Source organism: Strongylocentrotus purpuratus, unplaced genomic scaffold (genome assembly GCF_000002235.5).
Source record: "Strongylocentrotus purpuratus isolate Spur 01 unplaced genomic scaffold, Spur_5.0 spur5_scaffold_8, whole genome shotgun sequence".
NCBI classification, from domain to species: Eukaryota; Metazoa; Echinodermata; class Echinoidea; order Camarodonta; family Strongylocentrotidae; genus Strongylocentrotus; species Strongylocentrotus purpuratus.
The window spans coordinates 29,847,812-29,864,477 of record NW_022145614.1 but is presented as its reverse complement, the minus strand read 5'-3'; the positions used below and the strand labels follow the sequence as shown (position 1 = coordinate 29,864,477).

General features: G+C 36.1%; 2 protein-coding genes across 2 annotated transcripts in view; both read left to right on the top strand.

Annotated features, from left to right (window-relative positions):
- The window catches only part of LOC762563 (splicing factor 3B subunit 3), a 34,983-nt gene extending 26,877 nt beyond the window's left edge, over window positions 1-8,106 (top strand). Inside the window, exons 20-26 of the mRNA XM_030976193.1 lie at window positions 808-964; window positions 1,609-1,734; window positions 2,584-2,796; window positions 3,801-4,043; window positions 4,862-4,966; window positions 5,697-5,792; window positions 6,446-8,106. Coding sequence (XP_030832053.1) covers window positions 808-964; window positions 1,609-1,734; window positions 2,584-2,796; window positions 3,801-4,043; window positions 4,862-4,966; window positions 5,697-5,792; window positions 6,446-6,490 — 985 coding nt within the window. The 3' untranslated portion in view covers window positions 6,491-8,106. The remainder of the gene's footprint in view (window positions 1-807; window positions 965-1,608; window positions 1,735-2,583; window positions 2,797-3,800; window positions 4,044-4,861; window positions 4,967-5,696; window positions 5,793-6,445) is intronic.
- Window positions 8,107-12,943: 4,837 nt separating this feature from the next.
- On the top strand, window positions 12,944-14,425 carry LOC115920304 (SNF-related serine/threonine-protein kinase-like). The gene has a single exon (XM_030975850.1). The coding sequence runs from the start codon at window positions 13,183-13,185 to the stop codon at window positions 13,915-13,917; it is 735 nt and encodes a 244-aa protein (XP_030831710.1). The 5' UTR covers window positions 12,944-13,182; the 3' UTR covers window positions 13,918-14,425.
- The last annotated feature ends 2,241 nt before the right edge of the window (window positions 14,426-16,666 follow it).

The following is a 16,666-nucleotide window of genomic DNA, read 5'->3' as shown; positions in this document are numbered from 1 at the left end:
TGTTTGGTATGACACAAAAATTACCCATAAACTTGGGTTGAATTTTAGGGGAAATGGTCCCTAAAATAGGCTCAGATTGCACCAGAGAGCATCTGGAAACCCAGAGCTTCCAGGGCCCTAAAGCGGGCCCTGTACCCCGGCTAAAAGGACTTCGTGCTCGTGATGTGCGTTTCGCGACCATGATGTGCGCTTCGCGCACATAGTGTACAGATTTCTGATTTTCAAATGTTGGCATGTATGAACCTGGTTCAGGGACAGACCTGAGATATGGTGGAGCTTGAACAGAATAAAACTGCATTCAATTAGGGACTAATATAACAGAAAAAAATTATGTGCACTTGGTGAAGTTATTCCCTATTCATTAAATAAAGTAAAATACTTCGATGTATGTAAAGAGAGGGAGGATGTTGTAAAATGAACATAAAATTGGCATTGGTCTAACCATATTGGACTAGATTTCATGAAGTTATCCACTGTAGTCTGTGCACAGCAATGATGCAATATATATCTGTCAATCCACTGATCACTGGTTGATGACAATATCACTCACTACTTTCTGAGTTGTGCCAGACATTGTTATGTGAGATGAGAGCCCTTACAATTAGCTTCTAGGAGCTCTTATTGGTAGATTCCGTGAGAGGGCAAAAGTATTCCGTTCACTTTGCTTCAATTATAGTGAAAAATGGGAGAATTTTCAAATTTGTGATAGACAGTTCAGAGGGTATAGGAGAATGAATGAGAAGGAATGAGAAATTGGCATCGGTCTAACCACAATTCTCTTTTTATCTGTTTCATCTTCTTATTTAGTCTTGCATTGGTGAAGTTTGCCAATCGTGAAGACGAGACCCACGTCTTGGTGGGGACAGCCAAAGATGTGACGTTGAGTCCTAGGACCTGCTCTGGTGGTGCTATACACACGTACCTACTTACAGAGGAGGGCAAGAAGCTTGAGTTCTTACACAAGGTAAGTGACATGCAAAAGGATTTGACTTCTGGTTGGTCTTCCGGAGGGCAAGAAGCGCTTCTCCTTGGTGGCAGTTCTTGCTGAATGTTTAAGAGCAATCTATGCAATCTTGAAAGGAAGTGATAGGTGCTGGTAATTTATGTAGGTGTAGAGGGTAGATCTCTTTAGGAAGTAGGTGGAAATGGACGTGAAATATTATTATGACTTACAAGAAATGTGACTTTTTCATTTATGATGGCACACTGTACGTTATCCGTATTGGCCTGTGAAGCTAAAGAAAGAAATGTGCCTTTTCATTTATAATTACACACTATGTTATCTGTATTGAGAATTTCCTAGTCATATCTTTGTATAAAGGGTTACACATGGATGCATTAAGTTTACTGATACATTAAATTCAATAAAATGTCTTGGCGGGTTATGACGATAGTGTTAGAGCGTGATACTTGCAAGGTATCTAAAATGAGACAAACGATGTGGTCAATGATGCTAAACAAGCATATGTCTGAACTTAAGTTGAATGACACATTGGATACTGAGACCATATAATACCCCCCCCCCCCCCCCCTCACCATAAAACCTCAATAGGTTGGTCATTCAATATATTTCATGTAGTCCATCCTGTTTGCTTTGATGTATTGCAGACTCTTGTGGACGATGTACCATCATCAATCGCTGCATTCCAAGGAAGGGTTCTCATTGGAATTGGAAGACTGCTGAGGATTTATGATCTCGGCAAGAAGAAACTACTCAGAAAATGTGAAAACAAGGTTTGTTCCTATCAAATAAATTGCTTATTGCTAATACTGATTTAATTTTTATATTTTTTAAATTTATGGGTCAACTGTTAGATATGAGAATCTGCCTAACATTCACTAATGACATATTTGAAATATATGTGTAATGAAAATGGGTCCATCCCCTTTGGTACTATTTATCGTAGCTATTTTAACTTTTATTGCAACATGTGGTAACTCTGACGACCATCCCTCATTGCCGATTTAATCATTGTTGAATTTCAAATTACGTTGATGTGTAAGAGATAAAAAAGAGAACCAACATAAAAGGGAGGGAACTTTGTTAATGAAATATTTTTTTTATTTTTTAAAATCTTTTTCTTTTAAATCAATTTTGTTGGTGATTCAGCCATTATTTTGTGTGTACGTGAGTTTGCCAAGTGGCAATGGAGAATTTCTTTAAGCAGGTTACTACACAAAAATTGTAATATTTGTCATATTTGATGTCTCACGTAGCTCCTACTCTGACTAAGAGACATGAATTTAACTTAATTTTTGGCACTGCATGGCAATGATGTCTTAATATCTGTCAATCCCCTGAAATTCAATTGTTGACAACTACACTCACAAATTCTGAGCTATGCAGTGATCATATGATGTTCTGTACTCCTGTTAATAATAATAATAATAATAATAATAATAGGAGGTTCTTATATATCGCTCATGTCTGTCATACGTGACACTCCTGGCGTTTCCAAATATTACCCTGGCTTGAAAATGTAAAACCATCAATATCAGATAAAATTGTGACCCTTTCTCTGCCATTGATGGCAAATTATGACCAAGAATTAGAGTGATTCACTTTTTTTTTTTTTTTTACAGCACATTCCAAACTTCATCACCAACATCCTGACGACAGGTAACCGTGTCATCATCAGCGATGTCCAGGAGAGTCTTCACTTCCTCAAGTACAAGAGACAGGAGAATCAGATGGTCATCTTTGCGGACGATAGTAACCCTCGTTGGATCACAGCCACGTGCCTTCTGGACCATGACACCGTCATGTGTGCGGACAAGTTTGGCAACATCACCGTGGTGAGTGAATTAAAATTGGCGTTCTATGTATATGCGAGAGAACTCCACTTTGCTTCATGGCTATCGCCAATTTTACAGTCGATAGTTTGTCTTGCGTTTGGTTTGATACATACATTGATCCAAGAGCAAAAGATTCTGTAAAATTTAGAATGACCCCCAACTTTCAATGATTGTTCAAGTGAGAGATGAATAGTATCAGCTGGACCATGATACTTTTCATGTTTGCAGATAAGTTCTGAAATTTTAGAGTGGTGAGAGAATTCATTCATTTCTTAGCTAGAGTTCCATACCTAAGTCTATGAAATTGGCACCTGGCTAACAATAGACCAAACAATAAATGACATTACTTTGATGGCCAAGAATTGTTTGTTTGTTGTTGTTTTTTTTGTGGTGTTACTGGGTTATTATTCTAGCAGGGATATGAGGGCAAATTCCATTCCAAATTATTCCAGTAACGAGACAAGGCAGGAATATCTCCCTTATGTAAAGTGTGCATCTTTAGTGTTCTTTGCTTGTAATTGAAGATATCTGACTCTGTGACATGAATTTACTTAAATTTATTTGCTACAAGGTTATTTTTCACTGCATGGCAATGATGTCTTTATATCTGTCAATCCCCTGAAATTCAATTGTTGACAACTACACTCACAAATTCTGAGCTATGCAGTGATCATATCTTGTACTGTACTCCTGTTGATATTCATACTCTACTTAAAAACCATCAATATGAGATGAAATTGTACCTCTTCCTCTGCCATTGGTGGCAAATTATGACCAAGAATTGGAGTGATGGAAAAATGGCTACAATGTTATACTTGAAACAGAAACTGGTACTCTCATTATAAAGTTTATTTCTATTTAAGAGATTTTGTTACAATGAAGCTGAGTATTATCATGTAAAAATAAACTCTTGAAAGTTCATCTTATGTCGGTTCAAAACCATAGTGGGAACAGAAGGGTTAATAGCTCACTATGTTGTTTCTGAATTCTCCACTGTCCTACAGCTGAGGTTACCCACGAGCGTCAACGACAACCTTGACGAGGATCCGACGGGAGTCAAGGCACTCTGGGACCGCGGCCTTCTCAACGGAGCATCCCAGAAGACCGATGTGGTGTCCAGCTTCTTCATCGGTGAGACAGTGCTGTCTCTGCAGAAGGCCACACTGATTCCTGGAGGTTCAGAGTCTGTGGTGTACACCACTCTGTCTGGGGCCATCGGGGTCCTGGTGCCATTCACTGCGCATGAGGTAGGTTTGGATGTTAGGCCATGGAATACAGTCTGATCCAATACTGGACAGATTTAGTTAGAATCTCATTTAGGGCTACATAATAGACATTAACCACTGTTGCTGTGTTGCAGCTTCCTGTCAATTTTAAGTGTAAACATTTAAATGGTTGGGCATTGATAAACCTTGCAGACTTGGGTAAAAATACCAAATTGGTTTAAATTGGAGTATCTTATGATAAGTTTGGATAGTGCACAAATTTGTTACCAGATGTGAATTTTTAAATGCCACAATGTCAGCATTTCTTGAATCTGTTAAAATTGTTCTCTGCACTTCAGCTATTCTGGTTGAAGTTATTACTGTCTGCAAAGATCTTTGAAGAGGAATATCAAGAAGTAATCAGAATGTTTTGATTAAATCCTGCATGGCAATGATGTCTTAATATCTGTCAATCCCCTGAAATTCAATTGTTGACAACTATACTCACAAGTTCTGAGCTATGCAGTTATCAAATCATGTCCTGTACTCCTGTTAATGTTCATACTCTCCTTGGAGAAATCCTTGAAAATGTAAAACCATTAATATCAGATAAAATTGTAACCCTTTCTCTGCCATTTTACCTGAGAGTTATGAGCTGTGTAAATATTCACATTGTTTGGAATATCCTTATATAATGTAAAAAGTATCTTGGGTCAAAATGCGAAACCAACATGAAGTGCCATTGACAAAGAAACACAATCATAGGATGAAATATATCCCCCTACAGTACAGTAGGGTTTAAAAGAGGTTTCAGACTAAATTGTAGAATAAGTACATATTTTCCTTTTTTTTCCCTTCAGGATCATGACTTCTTCCAGCATCTTGAGATGCACATGAGATCAGAATATGCACCACTCTGTGGAAGGGACCATCTCTCGTACAGATCCTACTACTATCCAGTCAAGGTAAACTTGTTGATATTATTGTAAAGTAAAATATCTTAAGGTGGCATATTTGAGATAGTGTGTAGAGAATTATCTGATGCATAATTTTCAAATGGTGTTCCCCAAATCAATGACACATTTTTGTTAAACTTTTTTTCTTCATATAATACTTACGTGTTGATATATGTAAATGATTAAAAAATGTTGGGGTTGTACCTATCATTTTTCAGGGCCAACTAACCATGTCAAAAGATTATGTTAACAAGTTATACATTGGGAGGTTATTTTCTTTGAAGAAATTTAAACACAAGGAGAAAGAAATCAATAAAATGAAATGAGAAAGTGGTAACCATAGAATAATAAAGATGTCGAGAGTCCGTCAAAGATTCCTAGATGAATGAGTGGGTTTAGACTAGATTTCATTAATTTACTCACCGTAGTCTGTGCACAGCAATGATGCAATATATATCTGTCAATCCACTGATCACTGGTTGATGACAATATCACTCACTACTTTCTGAGTTGTGCCAGACATAATTATGTGAGACAAGAGCTTTTAATAGCTTCTAGGAGTTCTAGATAGATTCTGTGAGAGGGCTACATTTCGAAAGGTCGCACCTATCGCTTCCAGGGCCAATTAACCATGTCACAGGAATACCTGGTGTGACTGCTAACCATGTTCATATCTATCATCACCATGGAAGCCTTCAAAGATTACATACTAATTATTTCATTGTTCTTGTATTTTCAGAATGTGATTGATGGTGATCTGTGTGAACAGTACAACTCTATGGAACTTTCTAAACAGAGGACTGTGGCTGAAGAACTTGATAGGAATCCTAGTGAGGTAAGTACTATCCAACTATTCCATCATTTCAACTCATGGCACTTATTGTCATGAATTTACCTACATTTGTCAGCTACAGTTGGGAGGTTATTTTTCACTGCATGGCAATGATGTCTTAATATCTGTCAATCCCCTGAAATTCAAGTGTTGACAACTACACTCACAAATTCTGAGCTATGCAGTGATCATATCATGTTCTGTACTCCTGTTAATGTTCATACTCTACTTGGGAAAATCCTTGAAAATGTAAAATGCCAATAAGACAGAAAGTTTTGGGAATCAGCCCAAAACTTTACCTTGGATATTAAAATCATTCAAAACTTCTGATGACATGCCTTTATTTTGTAGGGTATATAACAATGCCACAGAGTATATTTGTTTCAAAATTTTCTGATAATGCATCACCTGAATTTGATTAAACTCTGGTGTTGCTAGATGATGCTGTTGATTGTGAATCCATCATATTCAAAAGATTTTTACAGGATTTGATTAAGACTGCATAATAGATAAATTAGCTTTGTGCATAGAAATTTCTTAATCTTTGTTTTACAAGTGTCTTCTGAATTGAATTGAAATGAAAGTTATTTCTTGTGTGTTCATTTCCTTATCCAGTGTATTAATAGTTGCTTTCTCTTATTTTCTGTCCTGTCAAGGTTTCAAAAAAGCTGGAAGACATCAGGACAAGATTTGCCTTCTAAGCACAGGACCCTACAAAAACTTTATAGACTCTCTGAACGGCAAAAAAAAACATACTGAGCTTGAGAGAAAGTGAACATTGAGATTGTTTGCTGGCTGGCCCGGCCTTCCATGATAAATGATCCTACATGTCTAAGTTGTGATAGCTATACAACTTGATCTGCAGTCGGGAAATCCATTCAGCTGTTACAGATCTATAGCAATGAAAATGATGATCAACAGAAAAGTCTTTGTTTGCTACCTCTGTTATGGCTGGACTTACCGAGAGCAAAATGCAGTGAACAGTTAGCGGACTTCCACAGTCCCACATTATTGCAAATCGTGTGAGGAAACTAACTGACTTATACTAGAATATGAAGCAAGCAATATGAAGTTTACATTTTCAGTTGTTATGAAATGGACCCTGTGTATTCATATCGAGGATTGTTGTGGCTGGACTACAGATGTAAAGGTGTTTTAGGCGAGTGGTATAATCCCATGACTGGCAATGCAAAGGTCATGGGTTCGAGCCCCGGCACGCCCACCTACATCCTTGAGCAAGGCATTTCATCCATATTGCTCCTCTTCACCCAGGTGCTAAATGGATACCTGGTAGGATGTGAAGGGCAATGTGATTGGATAAGGATGTGTACAAAGGCAACTGGCCAGAGTGAAGAATGTGCATTGTAATGTGCGGAATAGTAATTGAATCCCTTGACCAGGATAATAGTAACACTGTAAGTGCTTCGTTCTGTTGTATGTAACTGGTAAAGTGCTTTTATAAGAACGGTCAGTTGTTTGTAACTGGTAAAGTGCTTCCATATGAAACGGTTATTATTATTACTACAGGGAGCAAAATTTAGAGAACAATTTGTAGACTTCTGCAGTCCCACATCATTGCAAGTCACTATCATGTGTACATCTACAGTTGACATTGACTCTGTTTATTCAAATAGAGTAACTGATCCTAACATGAAGTGCCTACCACTAGAGTTTTATAATCAATGACTTTAAAAACATTTCGCTGAAATAAGATGTCTGTTAAATGAGGAAATGTCTCTGTTTCCCAATTTTGTCCAGTTATTTTAGGGGAAAGATGTAATTCTCCCCACCCCCCGTTTTTGTTCTTTACCAATGTTTTTGATTATGTGGCCATGGGATTGATCTGGTTCTTGAATATAAACAGTTTTGATTCTGTGTTTCAAAATAAAGTTATGACGTCATATTTTGCATGATTCAGTTGTTTGTTGGAAATGCAACGATTAGATAAGAGTGACTATTTATTCATATCTATTTCTGACCAGAAAAACGCATCAACATTCCAATTTTTATGAACAATATGTTTACTTAAAGCATGTGTAAGGTCTAAAGTCCCACAACATACATCTTCAGTAGAGTCAGGTTACTGTTTGTATATCTAGTTTAACGGAAGCCGCTGTGATAAGAATTTGACAGTCTTCACCAAAAGTATGTCAGTGTGTCAGATTATTGCACCTGAAGTTCATTCAAAGCAACGGAGCACCTCTTGCAAAGACTTGCGATAGGATCTTTATTTGTCAAGTGCTCAGTGTTTCAAGTATTTATGTTTGCAACTGACAGTGGACTTTGCTTTGTGACAATACATTTCAAACTTGTTAAGGTCGGTATCCACTGCTATTGTTTGCCCAGCTTCTATATCTGGTCAATGTACAATTGATTTAGAGTATTCCATAGTGCAGGGTGCAACACGACTGACAAGTAACTGAATGAATTGATTTTGACGTAGGAACTGCACTTTTGGTATTTGTTTACATGTGACAGATTTAGTCGGACAAATATTCTGATGTTAAGTACTCTGATAACATCAAATGTTAAAAACAAGTCAAACTTTTACTTTGCTGAGCTTGCAAAGTTGCAGCATTTCATGTCCACCACGGGACACTGGTATTTGGCGGCAAATCTTTGTTGATGAAGGGTCCTGAAGAAGACATGAAATGTTGCAAGCTAAACCAAAGTAAGTCCAGGGACCCATTTCACAAAAATTGTCATCAGTTATAAGCTAGTGAAATCCTTGCTTCTGATTGGTTATCAGCAGATTTGTCACTGATTTTTGTCATTTGTCATTGAACAAAGGCTTTAAGAAGTGGGTCCCAGGTGACTTGTTATAACATTCAATCTTATTGATCTACTACCAGGATGATTGGCAATATTCATAGACAATCAACATATAAATTAATCCAGGGGGGTGTTTCACAAAGATCCTAAGTAGAACTTAACTCTAAGTTGGACTTAAAAATTATGGAAAGCCATTAGCATCTTTGAAAATATTTGGTAAAAATATTTTTGAAAGGCATAAAATGTTTATTCAAATCATTCATATTTTCTATCATCAAGGAGATTTCATGTTCTGGATGTGGAATTTATAAAAAGTCTAAAATACTTGAATTTCTGCTTTTGAATATATTTCATTTTAAGACTCCAATGGCTGTCCATATTTTTTAAGTCCAACTTAGAGTTAAGTTCTACTTAGGATCTTTGTGACACACCCCCCAGTTTTCTAACGGTCTATTTTGAGCACCTCTTTATATGAAGCCATGCAATAAACTTATGAAACCATAAACTTTTGTAAACAGTCGAGAACCACACAAGTTTCATCTCATTAATCAATTTGAATACCGGTAAGGCACATGAATTAAACAATCTGTTAAAGTTTATTGCTGCAAAAATGGCTATAATGCAAATTTCTGTTTTGCATTAGTAAATGTTAACATCGATGTTAAGAAGGTCACTGTTGGAATTGTGTGTTAACACTGAAATATATGCTGGTAGTGTAAATCCAAGTGGCTATGTCTCAACTTAGACTAAACATCATTGACGCATCAAGAATTTCTTGTTTGTATTAGTGAATGTAAACATCAATGTTAGCATCAATGTTAGCAAGGTCACTGTTGAAATTGTATCTGTCGTGTCAGGTGTGGCTTGCGTGTGTTCACACAGTAATAAATGCTGGTAGTGTGATTGTCCCACTGACTATGACTCACCTTGGAATAAACAGCTTCATGAGGGTGATGCAAACATGCCCTACATTTATTGTCAGATAAATATACTGGTATGTTTCACTTGGCTGTTTCTTACGATCTGCTAATTTCATAGCCGCTGATGTTGAATCACATACAATTATTTCGACGGAGAGCAAAATTCTTGATGTTGCTGAATGGTTTAGGGGTGTTTATTGCTTTTTTTTATTTTTCTGAACAGAATCAAATTGATGTAAAATAGTAATAGTACTGTTTTCAATTTTATATAATAACCTCCAATTACTGACCATAATAAATGTTGTTAACTTATATCTCAGAGTTTATTTATTTTCAGAACATGGATCTACTACGAGGTAGGTCCATGGTCACAATCAGTTGAAGTTGAAAAACTTATTTTTCTAATTCAACATTTTAAGTTGAACCCCTTCAGGCTTCAGGACTGTTGTCAGAAATACCTCTTGTGTCTAAACTATGTGGTCCATGGTAGAACTTTGCTTACACATTGCCACCAGGAATATCCTTTGTCAATTTTCTATTGCATTTTATCTAGACATTTTGGGACACTCGTGTTATGGTGTTTTTTTTCTTCAAACAAAAAAAATATCCAATCTGGCACTAGACATCATGATATGGAAGCTGAAAGGTCATTGATATGACCTTTGACCTTTGTCAACATTTTAGACAATGTGATGGATATTGTGAATATTGTACATTTATGTAAAGAAATTAATGATTTTTGTAGCCATCATGTTTGAGATATGTTCATTTTGTACTAAAAGATCCATTATTCCTGCATTTATTTCAAATTGCTGGAAATAAAAATGTGTATGATGATGTAAATATTTGATTGTCATAGAAATGTGAAATAAAATTTTGTTACAAAATAGCTACAGCAACAAATGTGCATAATTTTGTTCGCAGGTGTTTCGGTATGTGTGTAACAAGGAACATGAGTGTGCATGAAACTAAGATAAAAGATCGAATTACAAGCATTTCAGAGATGGAAAATTTGCAGCACAGACATAAGCATATGGAAAATAGTATTGAACCAAGAGCTGTAGAAAGTAGAGAGTATGAAATGAATATGTGGGAATCTTGCAATGATTTCACTTTCTTTTTCTATGATATATATATATATATTAAGCAAATAATTATCGTTGGTGAAGGTGTTGGGACAAACTATCACTCCAGAGGCGATCTGGATGTAGCTATCTCTCTGAAGCGAAGCTGAGGAAAGAAGACGTATACATTCAGATCGCCGACGAAGTGATAGTGTGCCATCACCTGAAACCAAAAGGTGATTATTTGCTTTATATTCCACATCGGAAACATTTCACTTCTTCCGTCATTTTAGAGCAACAAATCACCAATTAACAGCTAGCAAACGGTGTACGCTAAGTACAGTGCATGCAGTACTTACATACGTAACGTATACAGGAAAGTGCAACAAACTTTTCTTCTCCCATCAATGATAGGCGAACTATCTTTCATCACATGATTTACTTTTGACCAATCGTAGTGCAAGATTCTTTGTATGTGGAATATAAATATAAATATTTTGAGAGAGGAAAGTTTATAAAGAGGCCAGTAGTAGATAGTTTGAATTTACATTGTTCTAAGGTCAAGGAAGTGATAGTTGAAGGAAGGAAGGAAATAGAGAAAGAGAAATGGATAGAGAGAGAAGAGAGAGGTTTTGTTTTTAGCTTATATTAAAGCTTATCTGCCATAGTTTACAGGAGGGATTAGACCGCCCTACAAGGTCAATGGACATGTGGTTATCTCATCGACTCAGCTCTCAGTTAACATAAGAAAAAGAGGATCATGGGGGACCAATGGTCACCGATTAAGCATTGTTTGTTATATAGAGGGCGCAAGTAGCTACAAGTAGTGCAGTGGGCCTTTAAAGGCATCGTTTACCAATGTTAAATCTGAGATGCACGGCCCTACGTGTTATCAATGTTTGTGATGTATAATATTGAAGCCCTAAAAAAAAATTGCGGTTCGAAATGAATAAGAAGTGCCTCAAAAAAGTAAAAATCTTTGAGTGACCGATTTTACCATAGTCATTTTCCCTGATAAACTGTAGTGTTATGAAAACCGTTGAGGAAACGCAAAATTTGGTTTCGATTTACAATCATAAATGTCTTGATATTCAGACAGACAATCGGCTTGTAAAATTCTTGGGGTTCCTGACTGACATAAAGGTTTATAATTATCATTGCAGCATGAGCTAAATCCAGGATTTTGTTTCAAAATCTGAGACAAAATTACTGGATCCCTTTAAGAGAAGAAAAGGTTGGAATACTGGATGGAAATGGCCAATACAATATTTATGGCACATGTATAACAATCATGTCATAATACTTCAACAAATCACATTAATTTTAGTGATATTACACAGACCATTTCTTAAAACTTACAGCCCTTTCTCCCCCCCCCCCCCATAAATACATGTATTGCAAAATGTTAGAAAGGAGAATTGAATGTAACTTTACATTAAAGATCTAAGATGAAATCAAATTGCAGTAGAGCAGTTTATTGTGAGAAACCCCAAATCAAGACTATTTAAATGTTCTGCCTGAAATATTGCAAGTTAGAAATTAATAATACTTTTTTTTAAAGAATTAGTCCAAATTCTATGCTCTGTTTCTAGTAGTTTGCGACTGCATTACTTTAATTTTCTATTAGTAGTGATGTTGTACATGCCTATAGTAGTGTAAACATTTTACACATCAAATAGAATTGAATTAAATTGAATTTTTTCAATTTGGTAAAAACTCACTTTCAGCAAGTCTGTGTAAAAAGCATAAAACAGATCATATAGACACTAAAAATGAATATAAATACATGGGAAAAGCTACATATATAACACAAAATTAAATTAAAAAGCTAGCACAACAAATAAAAAAATAACAAGCATAAAGATATATGATATAAAAAAGTTTCATATGAATAGATTAGGAAGGAAAAAATTTAAGTAAAAAGTTAACATATTAAATGTATATAAGTGTCATTTGAATTAATAGGCATAGGGGAAGAGTAAAATGGGGTAGGATGAGCAAAGAACAAAGAAAGAGAAAGAATGTGAGAAAAGGAGGAGAATGTATAATCATATCTTTAACTTTATCTTTTTATTGCCATCATAGTTTCTCAATGTAAATAGAAAAAAAATGCAATGACATTTATCAATATTTACATTTACCTAATTTTACAATGGTAGGTAAAATAAGTGTTAATAACATATACCGGATAAATATCAAAGATCTCACAAAAAAAGTACAAGAACACTTTTTTACATGCCCTCTTCCGTCGATGTATATGTAGTGTCCGAGTTGATTTTGTCAACAGCGATGCGATTGGACAATTTACGACCTTTCCACGAGAGTCCACCAATGGCAAACCCGATCTAGTGCACCATACCGGTACTTTATCAATACAGGATCGTACTTTTCTGTAGCGCTGTGTGTGTAGTACCGGTACGGTATCTGTGTACAAAACAAACCGCTAATTCGTGATTGGGTTTTCTGTATGTGTTTTGTGGACCTGCTGGAACGTAAGACCTAAAAGACAGCGGTAGCAATCTACTTGTTTCGGACAAAAACTGTTTGTTTCGAAGTAGGAGAGTGACCACAAAGCATGACTTGAACACCAGATAGGTAAGACCCTATCTCCACATTTTTCCATCTTCCTCCCGCACCATGAGTGGGTCATTTTTCAAGCACAATCATGACCCGAAAATCGTCGGTTCGTACGACTTGGAGGAGACACTCGGACGGGGCCACTTCGCGATCGTCAAGCTCGCTCGCCATATCTTCACGGGTGAAAAGGTAGCAGTCAAGGTGATTGATAAATTGAAACTCGATGCTGTATCAAAGGCGCATCTATTTCAAGAAGTAAAATGCATGAAGCTAGTGCAACATCCCAATGTTGTACGGCTGTATGAGGTGATTGACACACAGACAAAATTGTACCTAATTCTGGAATTAGGAGATGGCGGGGACATGTACGATTACATCATGAAACATGAAAATGGTCTGGACGATGATATTGCTAGGACTTACTTTCGACAGATTGTGGAGGCCATCTCATATTGCCACAAACGGCGTGTTGTTCATCGGGATCTTAAGCCAGAAAATGTCATCTTTTTCAAGAAGCAAGGAGTCGTAAAGTTGACAGATTTTGGATTCAGTAATCGTTTCATGCCTGGAGAGAAGTTGGAAACCTCTTGTGGAAGTCTAGCATACTCGGCTCCAGAGATCCTACTCGGAGATTCCTACGATGCTCCTGCAGTTGGTAAGATAATCATTCAATATACAGTGTTGGTAGTGAAGAAAAAAGAAGAAAAGAAAATGAAACGGAAAGAAAGACAAAAAGAAAAAGAAAGAAAGAAAGAAAGAAAAAGAGAAGGAAGAGCTTTAAGAGATTTGCATTAAAACTTAAATTAGTTTACAATAATTGTGAATATTGTTTACGGTACATATTTTAAATTTTAGCCTGTAATATTAAATGATTTGTTGAGTACCGGTACAAAATTTGTGTCCAATTTAACAACAGATTTTATTATTATTTTTCTTCTTTCTGCATGAACACAGATCTTTATGTTGTCAAGTTCATGTACTGTACATGTACTTGTCCGTGATGTATGTAGTCAAGCTTTTCCATTAAGAAAAATGTTGGAAATAGTGGTAAAGTGTGACAAGATCAAAAATCTTTTGTTGGAATTTCTACATTTTTTCTTCATTTTATGAAAAAGCATCCAAAATGAATGTCCAAATAGCGAAAACCAATTGAATATGTTAAGTATTGGCTGAGATATGATCATCTGAATAAATAGATTTCCTATGGGAACTTAGTGTTAGATATTGCTCTGGTTCATAACATTACGGGCCAGAGCAATATAACACTGCGTTCCTATAGGACATTGAACTTTGAAAAGTTTAATTTTTAATTATGAAGGGTTTTGATTCGGAGTAAAGGATTCAATTTAACTATTGTTGTTGAAGGCTTCATCGTAAACTATCTCTGATATATTGGATAGATACATACATGTATCAAATTTTCAATCCACAAATTGTTCTTTCTGTTGAGACAAAAAGTTGGTGCTTGGTACACATGCATTGTACATGTAACATACAAAACCAAGTTAATATGACAGACCGCACTTTCTGGTCCATGTAGTACACTACTGTGTACAATGTCAACCTACACGTGTGTAACCCAAAACTTGCACACTATTTGAATTGAACTTGCCAGGTTTTAAAAAACTCGTAGAAACTAAGCTCCAGAGCAAGATACACTGTACATGTACATTGTACATGTATTACCGGTATACCATAATTTTTTTTTTTTTTTACTACACTTGTACATTGTACCTGAGTTCCAAATAAGGTTTTTTTTTCTTCTTCTTTTTCATTTGTTTGTTTTTGTTCTATGTTTTTCCTTTCTATTGTTCTTTAAAGTGAAGTCACAATTGAGTGGCCAAAAGGAGGGATGAAAATTCCTTTTCAATAAGCGTGATACATGTCCACCAAATTTTACAACAATTTTACGGTTGTTTCTCCTTTATAAATAAGTGTTTTCTTTTTATACGTGTACATGTACATATAATACAAGTTATCAAATAAAAAGTCATAAAACCTCACAAATGCACATGTACATATGTACTGGCTGTGTAGCCTGCATACGTGAAGGTTGTACTTGCACTCCCCATAAAACCCACATTCTACAGGGTACAGAACGGCCTATCCCCGTCTTCACAGTACACAAGCATGGCTCTGCCCACTAAGTTACTGCCCACACTCTACAACGTGCTCTGTTTGTGTTGCTATTAGACAGGACGATCTATAAATGGGACATCCTTTGATCTGTCGTTTGTTCCTTCTCTGACAGGGCGCAAATAAATGATTACATAATAGCATGCATCTAACTGTCCATGGCCTATTAAAACCCTTGCCAACAATGTGGTGTACAGTATACCTGGGAATGAGAGAAAAGCTGGTATAATAAAGATTGAGATGGCAATTGTTGGGGAGGTTGATCATGTTTTATGTGGCCTCTTACATGAAATGACCTATTGCCCAAGTGTGGAATTTTTTATCAAAGTGAGGTAAATGTCATAAAAGCAAGTTACTGGTATCTAAGTATTGAGTGATATAAAGGAAATCAATCTACCTGTACATGTGAAAGCATATGAGGGGTAACTGAAAAATTATGCCAACATACATGTACCTTGTATTGGTGTCTTGCTTGAATTTGTGTGACCATTTCTTATTCCACATGTCAAAAACTGCTTTCAAAACAAATTTCTCAATTAAAGAAAAAAGGATTACTAATCGTAGTTATTTAAAGCTCTGTGTGCCATTGTGTGACTGATCAATTGATCTTAGATATTGATTTTCCCACTGTCTTGGATAAAGAGTGTCTATAGTCTATTGCTCTTGAATAGCAGTTCCATGAATCCATGGCTTATCCCTTCTGACACCTCTACAGGTATACATGTACATCAGCGCCCTGTTTAATAAAACTAATTATCAATTACAACTGCTAAAGATCTATGACAAATCCGCTCATACTTCATAGCCGATCAAATGTAAGAATTTCAGTAGCTTATAACAATTTATCTATGTTATTGATAACTACGTTACCGGTAGTTTAATGAAACAGGACCCTGATGTGGTTCAATGAAGCTACAATTTTGTTGAATTCTGTGACTGAAAAGACATGAAAGGAAAAATGAGAGCATGACTCCAACAGGAAGTTACAGGAACAAATTGAATTGATTTTGGAAGACACCATAATATGCTTGGTTATGCACATCAGTGGAGTATGTGCCTAAATAAAGATTACAAACAAAAGTATGCCCCCAGTTCCTGTTTGTCCCAGGCTGTGGTAATAAGTGCTGAAAGAACTAGGGCATGAAATGACCTTTCATCTGGTATTGGGGTATGTTACTGATGATTTGATTTTGATGGAGACGGTGTGTGTTGCAGCTTGGCATGAGCATACATGTATGTACACGTGCATAGAATGACATTCAGAAGAAAGGTAAACAGAATAGGGTTTACCTTTCTACTGGTATCAGACCAAAGACATGTTATCCATCTCTGATCCAGATGACCAAGTGCGTTTTACATGCTAGCCTACACCATGTAGCAAACATACATGGAGATAATTAAATACTTG